Source organism: Ruditapes philippinarum, unplaced genomic scaffold (assembly GCF_026571515.1).
Source record: "Ruditapes philippinarum isolate M1 unplaced genomic scaffold, ASM2657151v2 ctg500_1_1_1_1, whole genome shotgun sequence".
NCBI classification, from domain to species: Eukaryota; Metazoa; Mollusca; class Bivalvia; order Venerida; family Veneridae; genus Ruditapes; species Ruditapes philippinarum.
This window is the reverse complement of record NW_026867377.1, coordinates 488,583-497,824: the sequence shown is the minus strand read 5'-3', so window position 1 is coordinate 497,824 and position 9,242 is coordinate 488,583. Positions and strand designations below refer to the sequence as shown.

The window sequence follows — 9,242 nt, the reverse complement described above, 5'->3', positions numbered from 1 at the left end:
TGAAAAGGAAAATACACAAAGTATCAGATATATTATTTAATTTGAATTATTGTTGAATAATTTCTTCTTTATCAGTTGGTAAATATATGAATAAGATTTAAAAAGAAATAATTATTAACTGTCTTTATTGACATTTGAATGGACACAAATTGGAAAATCTTTAGCAAAAAAACATGTTCGTTTAGTTAAGTTTAATTTAGTTTTAAAGAAGACTGTCGTAATATTTGGCATACATAGTGAGTGTTTGCTTCAGATAAGAGATTAAATACGCTACGGCTGTACAAATGAATACACATATTAGTACAAAATACAAATTTATCTTTTTCAGTCAATTCTGGCATGTGTCCAAACTTACAAATGATATCACCGATGGAGTTTTATGTGCTGATAATCTTTAATTGAGACTTGAAAGATTTTTATAAAGTGATACTGGATAATGTCAGCATGGCACGCAATTAAATGTTTGATTAAATGAATGGTCTCAAAGTAAGTGATCAATAAACCAACCCAACAGCTGGAAATAACTATCCAAGAAATTGATTTTGTATAGACTTACTTATTTTTAATCAACATTTGGACATTTATAATAGTATCTTTTTGGAAATATTTCTGTGGGATATTGCTGTGATCATACAAATGAAAACGGACACGGAAATCATTTTATAATTTAATGTGCATAAACAACTTGAATATGAAAATGTTTATTAAGCTGTTAAAGACACTAGAACTGGTTTAATGAAACGACAAGAAATGTGGAAAAAAACAAAAGCCGGGGAACAGGTAAGTGGCCTTGCTGAAATGGAAACCGGAGACTTTGACGTGCTGTTTCCTAAATTGTCTTCACATTCTGAGACGAGCAGCCGGGATATTTCTTCTGCCGATAGTGTGAATAATTCGCCTTTTCATCATGATGAAGCTTACGCTACTTTACCTTTATCAAAACACATTGAAAAGCGTACAATGAAGAAAAAGAGGGTAAATTTTAAAAAATCGTCTTACACATTTGGATTAACGTTCGGAGACAGAACAGGAAAAGACCATTTCGACTCACTTAAAGATTTTGATGTCAATAAAACGTCTAGCAAGCAAGCAAATGTTTCTGCTAAATCCAAACCAGAGCATGCAGACAACCTTTACCCATTACCTAATGCTGAGAGTGTTTCGATTGACTCTAAATCATTTGATGACGAACATAAATGTGCCACTGTCACTCAGCATAAGTCACAACAAAACAAACCTAAAAATTGCAAAGGAAAGGCTAAATCATTTCGTTTCAAACAACCTTCTTCTGCGTTCCAATGTGTTTCTTCTGATCTTTGCGTTCAAAGACATTTATCAGCGTCAGAGTCAAGTCGGCTTAATAGAAATTCAGCAAGACAACAGCAACGCAATAACAACAAATCTATGCATTTTAAGGCAATGACAGACAGTTCGGAATTAGATAATGATGATTTTGATGTCGATTCTTCACACGAAGACAGTATTTTAGAGTTAATGGTTGCAAAGGAAGAGATGTTTCCATTACATAAAAAGCATGGCAAATCAAATAAGGACACTGATTTAACAGACAATAAAGTCAAACAACGACAACTGTTTGATCATCCTAAAAAGCATCGTGAAAATTCATACGATATGATTGAAACTGGAAAGATCGGAAGCAGAAAATCACAGCATGGAAAAAACATCTTTTTAAAGAGATTGATAGGAAAGGAGTCAAAATATGTTCTTGTTGAACTTACAAAGTCCAATGTTGCGTTGAAAGAGTGCATACAAAAGGCAAAGATGAATAATGAACATATTGAGCTATTTTTAGAAATACTAGCCAAGGCATATGAATGTGAAATGGTACCAAATGCCATGATTATGCTATATGAAACTTTGAAAGAAAATGAGTTTTTCGACACGTTGAGCCTGTTTCTTATTGACCTCCAAGATCGTTTAGAAGACCCTGAACACCGGATTGAGCACATAAAGATATTAAAAAACATTCTTGACATTGTTGTTAAACAGATAACAATAAATCCGTTATCAGCAACGTTCTTATCAAGGGTTTACAAAGTCCTTAAGCAAATTTTTGCTGAAATGAAAGATGACGACGGCCATGCCCTTGATAAAGATATTCAGATAAGGTTCACTATTTTGACAGAGCGAAGAAAGACCGCAGAAAAATTGTTGATATCAACATCAAGTAGTAAAGACAAATTGCAACCTCCGGAAGATTTTAGGTTGATACAGGTAACGCCAAGTGCCAATGAGATACAATGTGCCGCTCAGCCATTTTTGAGGCCAAACAAAGTAAATGGAGGATACGATGATCTTGATCATTATTTAGACGTTCAATTCCGGCTTCTTCGTGAGGATTTCGTAGGACCTTTACGAGAAGGAATCTCACAGTATATCAAATCAAATATGGGAATGCAAAAAGGGCAACAGAAAACGAATTCAGATATCAGAATATATAATGCCAAGGTTTACTCACCAGTTATAACTGAATGTGGATTTTGTTATCAGCTTAAGTTAGAGATGACACCACGTCTCCGTAAAACAAATTGGTCTGTGAGTAAAAGGCTAATCTATGGGTCTCTGCTTTGTTTAACAAATGACGATTTTGCAACTTTAACTTTGGCAACTGTTGTTGGAAGAGATGATGAAGACATAACACGTGGATTATTTACAATACAATTAGATGGAGGATTTCACACAACTGATTTCCTTCATCAAACATTTAAAATAGCAGAGACATCAGCTTATTTTGAATCCTACAAATATGTCCTTAAAGGATTACAAGCTATTAAACCAGGCGGAATGCCATTTGAAAGGTATATAGTCCACTGTGAAAGCAAAGTTGATAAACCTGCTTATATTTCTACAGAGACAGTTTTTGACCTCAGTCCTCTTGTTGATCAAAATGCTAAAATATCAAATACAAGGAGGTTACCAGACCTAGATGTGACAAGAAAAAGAGACTACATGATGCAGCAAAGCAGTACCGGGGCCCAATCATTAAATGAAGCTTCAGAAACTGCAAAGGCAGTGAAAATTCTAGATACGAATAATTGGCCGAATAAAGAGACCCTAAATTTAGACGAGTCTCAGTATGCTGCAATACAAACAGCTCTGACGAAAGAATTTTCAATCATTCAAGGACCCCCGGGGACAGGAAAAACGTATATTGGACTGAAAATAACAAAAGCTCTGCTACATAACATACACTTATGGGGGGAACCAAAAGTTGACAAAACCGTTAGGCCTATGTTGATTGTGTGCTACACGAATCATGCATTGGATCAATTCCTTGAAGGAGTTTACAATTTTTTTGAAGGGGATATTGTTCGTGTCGGAGGACGAAGTAAAAGCACTATTCTAGAGCGTTGCAGTCTGAAGGCCTACCGTAAATCTTATGCTGAAACCAACAGAGCAGTACAGTTGCAATTGAAGGCTGAACTTGAACAAAATTCCAGTAATGTTTCTCTGTGGGCAAAGTCACTTGAATTGTATCATAGTGAAATAGTACATGAAAAATATCTATTTCATGAAATGAGTAGGCGTTTCTATAACAATCTCGTAAACCGCACCCGAAAAAGAAGGAAAAAAGGTAACTTGGCAAGTATTGCGAATTGGTTAGGCATTGCTCACATAGTAGAAGAAACCAAACGACAAACGAAAATAAGGGAAAATGAAAAGATGTTTGTAAGTGTAGATGATGAAAAATCTGAAAGAAGAAATAAAAGTCTACTTGAAGGAATAGATGACAATTATAAAATATCTGGATGTGAAACTAAACTGATAAATAAAATACGCATGAGTACCATTGCATTTTATGTTGAAGACATTATAATTCCAGAAGATACTAACATGAACCCGGAGCTGCTAGCAGAATTAGACTTCAGAAGAAGCTTAAAAGAGAGGCTTCAAGTAATGATTATGGCACCTGAGGTAATGAGTCGAGAAGAAGCAGACCGTATAGGAAATATTTGGAACATGACTTTTAAAGATCGATGGCGACTCTACCGAATGTGGTTACGACAGCTTTGTAACAATATCTATAGTAAAATTGAAAGTAAAAAAATGGAATTCGAGGCTGCCTCAGAACGATATCGAGACTTTATCCTTGAACAGGAAAAGGAAATTATGCAAAATGCTACAGTTATTGGAATGACGACGTCGTGCGCAGCAAAATACCAAGCTACCTTGTGTGAAATAGAGCCAAAAATAGTTATTGTAGAAGAAGCTGCTGAAGTTCTCGAAGCGCACGTAGTAACAACGTTAAGTAAAGGATGTCAGCATCTCATATTGATTGGAGACCATAAACAATTAAAACCAAATCCAACTGTCTACAAACTTGCTGTGAAATACAAACTTAATATTTCCCTTTTCGAACGAATAGTAAGTAACGGAATTCAATTCAACACCCTTAAATTGCAACATAGAATGCGTCCGGAAATAGCTGAAATAATAAGGCACATCTATCCCGAATTAAAAGACCATGATATTGTGAAGTCCTACCCTAATGTAAAGGGTATTTCGTCTAACCTATACCTCATAGATCATAGGCATTCAGAAGAAAGCAACGAAGACTTAAGAAGCTATTCAAATTTGCATGAAGCATTATATATCACAGCATTGTGTCGTTACCTGCTGTTACAGGGCTACAAAAGACACCAAATAACAGTGCTGACTACCTATACTGGTCAATTGATGTGTTTGCGGAAACAAATGCCTCGTGATGAGTTTGAGGGAGTAAGGGTGACTGTTGTAGATAACTATCAAGGTGAGGAAAATGATATTGTGCTTCTGTCGTTGGTTCGAAGCAATCAGGATAGTAAAATAGGGTTTCTTAAAATAGATAACCGTATATGCGTAGCCTTGTCAAGAGCCAAAATTGGATTTTATTTAATCGGAAATTTCACTCAGCTAGCATTGAATTCAAATTTGTGGAAATCTATTGTTAGTGATATGAGATCACAAGGCAAGTTCGGTGATCAGTTAAAGTTGTATTGCCAAAACCATCCAAATGATGACGCAATTGTTGCAAAAGAAGGAAAGGACTTCAACAAAGCTCCTAACGGGGGATGTTCAAAAAAATGTGAAACTAGGTTGAATTGCGGTCATGTTTGTCCAAAGTTTTGTCATGTCGAAGACAAAGATCATATTCAGTATGAATGCATGAAGCCATGCCAAAATACAATATGTGTAGATCACAGATGTCCCGACTACTGTTTTGAAGTTTGTAGACCTTGTCGAGTGCTTGTCAGTAAAGTTGTTCCAAATTGTGGACACGAACAAATGATCGAATGTTCATTACCATCAGAAAAGTTCATTTGTCAAATGCTATGTGAAGCAATTTTAGCATGTGGTCACAAATGCACAAAGCTGTGCGGTGAGAAGCACACAAAATATTGCAAAGAAAAGGTAGATCGAGAGTTGCGATGTGGTCATACCATCTCAACTGATTGTTACCAACCTATCGATGCTATAGAGTGTCCTGAATCATGTCAAACACTTTTAAAATGCGGTCATCTATGCAAAGGAACATGTGGATACTGTAATTGTGGCCGTTTTCATATGCGATGTAATAAAGCTTGTAAGCGCATTCTTGTCTGTGGTCATGAGTGCAGTGATGTTTGTAACAACTGTCAACCATGTACAGCAAAATGTGAAAATAGGTGTGTTCACAGTATATGCCAAAATAGTTGCGGGGAATTATGTGTTCCGTGCCTGGAGCCATGTGAGTGGAGATGTCAGCATTTCAGATGTTCTCAGCTGTGTAGCGAACCTTGTGACAGACCAAGGTGCGACGAACCATGTGATAAATTATTACAATGCGGTCATCCGTGCATGGGTTTCTGTGGTGAACCTTGTGCAGAATTCTTTTTGCAGAGTATGTGATTTTGAAAATTGTTACAGAGATACTGTTTGGCAATGAAGACGAAACCAGGTGCAAGATTTGTTTATCTTGAGGACTGCGGACATAACATTGAATCAAGTGCTATGGATACATATATGGACGCTCAACAAGATGAGGAAGCTATACAGCTAAAAGGGTGTCCAAAATGTAAAACTCCAATACGGAAATGCTTAAGATATGGGTCCGTGATAAAAGAAAATCTACATCAAATCGAAATGGTAAAGCAGGCTAACGTTAAGAAAACTTCCCTCGACGAACTTCAAAATGAGCTTAAAAAAGCAATTCAAAGTTCACCACTTCGAGAGGGTCGTTTATCACATCTTAGGTTGTCAGGTTTCGGATTTGGTAGAAATGAGAAAAACCTTAATGATGATAATATAACAAAAATCAGTGGCTTATATATACTCAAATCAAGAGTGTCAAAAGATAACAGCAAATTGTGGACAGAAGTTCAGATTGCTACCATAAGGAATCAACGTGCAATTTTCGATGCACTTGATGATATCAGCAGAAAAATGAAGGGAATGAAATCGCACAGCCTCGAAAGTGAGAAAGCCCTTCTATCGTTTTACTCAATGCTAAAGTTAGATATATTAAATGAAAGAAATTCTCTAACAGAGCAAGAAATTGATGATTTTCAAAGAGAGATAGAGAGAGGTCATGATTACAATAGGGCCTCTAAAATTAAATGAAAACAGTCATTGACCTTGATAATTCAGACAGAGTTTTAGAAAGCATTAGGAAAATAGAAAACATTTTGCTTAAGCACGAAAGATATACCGAAGATTTACAAAAGTGCGTGAGACAAGAATTTGATATAATCAAAGACCTTACAAAGATAGATGGACTTGAAATCAGCGGTGAAGAGCGATTAGAGATTGTCAAAGCTTTGGGATTATCTAAAGGCCATTGGTTCAAATGTCCTAATAGTAAGTACAATGTATATATATATTTTACTTGATGTTTCTGGTGTAAATAAAGATTTATATCATCAATATTTCAGATTGATAATGTGTAACTAGACTTAGAAATAAACAAATACATTTAACTATGCAGTATTGGTGATTTACTATCAAGATTTATTTCAGATCACATATATGCAATCGGAGAATGTGGTGGAGCTATGGAACGAGGGACATGTCCTGAATGCAAAGAAGAGATAGGAGGAAATCAGCATCGTCTGACAGATGGAAACTCACTGGCTCCTGAAATGGACGGTGCTACGTTTGCTGCATATTCAGAGGAGGCAAATAATATGGCAAACTTTGATTTGAATGATTTACAGTAATAACATGAAATGGATGTAAATATGACATATTTCGGAAGGACAGCACGAATGATCGGTCGGTGGTATTCAACAATTTCTGCATTTCTATGTCGTAATTACTTAGTCCACGAAGCATATTTTATATTAATGACTTACGACATGGCTCTTTTACATAACGAAGCATGTAAACGTTAAAGTTGTTTGCCTCCAGGAGCGAGTAAATTATAAAAGCTATTCCTTCAAGTTTGGTATTCGTGTTTACATTAATGCAAAGTCGCCTTATCAAAATGGCGGAAAATCCTAAATATTAATGATTTAATGCAAAGTTTGCTCATTCTCAATAAAACACAGCATTTGGTGTTCAACTGGGTAGCTCTTATACGAAGGGTTTTCTTAAGGTCAAAATGTCTTAAGAAAGGTGGCTGCAATTTTGTCTAACAGGGACTCTCTCAGTTTTACATTTTTATCTGGTATTTTTCTTTAACAAGTACAATTAATGCCCTAAAATGTAACATATGTTACTGTCGCCACCTAGAATTTTCAACTTTGAAAAATAAGTTCCAGAATAAACGAAACATGTGCAATTAGTCATTGCTGCATGCATACGCACTTTAATAAAAAGTGGAAAATATATTTGATCGTGACAGAAATTACATAACTGAAAAAAATGCATGCTTAAATTATTTTACAAAAAATGTTTTTTGTTGTTGTTTTTTTTTTACCTTTACCTGTATTTGAATAAAATGAAACATGCGTGACATGTTGTATGGGGATAAATATAGAACTGTTTTGCAATAAATTTTCCAAATATGAAGAAAGTGGAAAACTGAATATTTTGAAAAAAGGTTGCGAAATAAATAACATTTGTGTATGCATTCGACCTCTTACATATAATATATGATATATATCCTTTGAATGAAGACATAAAATAATCATTTTCAAATATTGACTCTTTTTGCCTTTTACGAATATTAACTTTGAAGAAATTAACTGAAAAATTAGCGAGGTACCCAACTTTTTTTAATTTTCCTGGGTTAGGAAGTCCCTCGAGATATAGAATTTACAGATTTGCATATGTTTTACAGACATTTGTTATTTATATTCAGCCAATATGCTACATTATTAGATCTGAAATCTACGTTACCGAGCAAATACAGTGTCATTACCGAAATAAAGCCATCATGTTATATTATAATTTCTTGTTGAAAATATTTCAAATTCTGGCAAACTTGCAAAAAACCCTTAACTTTTACTTCAGCGATAAAAAATGACACGATGACAACATTAGATTTTTAATATTTTCCAACCTTAAATGCTTCATTTTATTGAGAATGGGCGAGTAATGCCCTTTTTCAACTTAGATTTTAGCCCTGGTTAACCTATGTGTTAAAGTCTATTTTCTAACTATAAAAGCTTTTCACTTCAAACTTGATAATTATACATATTCACTATGAAAATATGACAACTTTCAAAAGATAATCCAAGGCTTTGTCCCTTTTTTATTTATTTCTGTTATCTTCGAAAAAAAAATCCCGTACATTTTAAAAGTTTATCAATTTAAACTTGGAACACTAGTTACATTTTTAATTGGAATACATTTTTTAGGGTAACTTCAATTTCTTTATTTTTCTAAGTTATGCCCCCGTTTTGACTTTGTATTTCTTTGTGAAACCTTTTGTTTAGGTATAATTCTCAAAAAAAAAATAAATAAGACATTCATTTTAAATTTGGAGGACTTGTTCCCTTTGAAATTTGAAATGCATTTCTAAGGGGCAGATAATCATGAAAGCCTTTTATTGCTTTAATATTAAAAAGTGCCTTTTTCAAACTTGAAATATTTTAGGACTATCAAGAGCAGGTTAGTCTGCTTATCGCATTTCCAGAATTATTCCCCTTTTCTATGTCGATTTTCTTTAACTATCCAGCACTGAGAAAAATGGAGGCCGTTTTTCTTTGACAGGTCTTATTTTTTGGGGTTTGTACGGGGTTTTTGTTGTTGTTGTTTGGGTTATTTGTTTGTTTGTTTTTTTAAAGGGACTCTACAGAGTCTCGTTTTCTTTTTACATG

General features: G+C 34.6%; 1 protein-coding gene across 1 annotated transcript; it reads left to right on the top strand.

The window, feature by feature from the left end:
- The first annotated feature begins 241 nt into the window (after positions 1-241).
- Positions 242-9,242, top strand: LOC132735884 (NFX1-type zinc finger-containing protein 1-like). Its single transcript, XM_060722902.1, is given in 3 exon segments — positions 242-6,576; positions 6,609-6,837; positions 6,997-9,242. Coding segments are annotated over 3 exon segments (6,270 nt in total). The 5' UTR covers positions 242-735; the 3' UTR covers positions 7,197-9,242.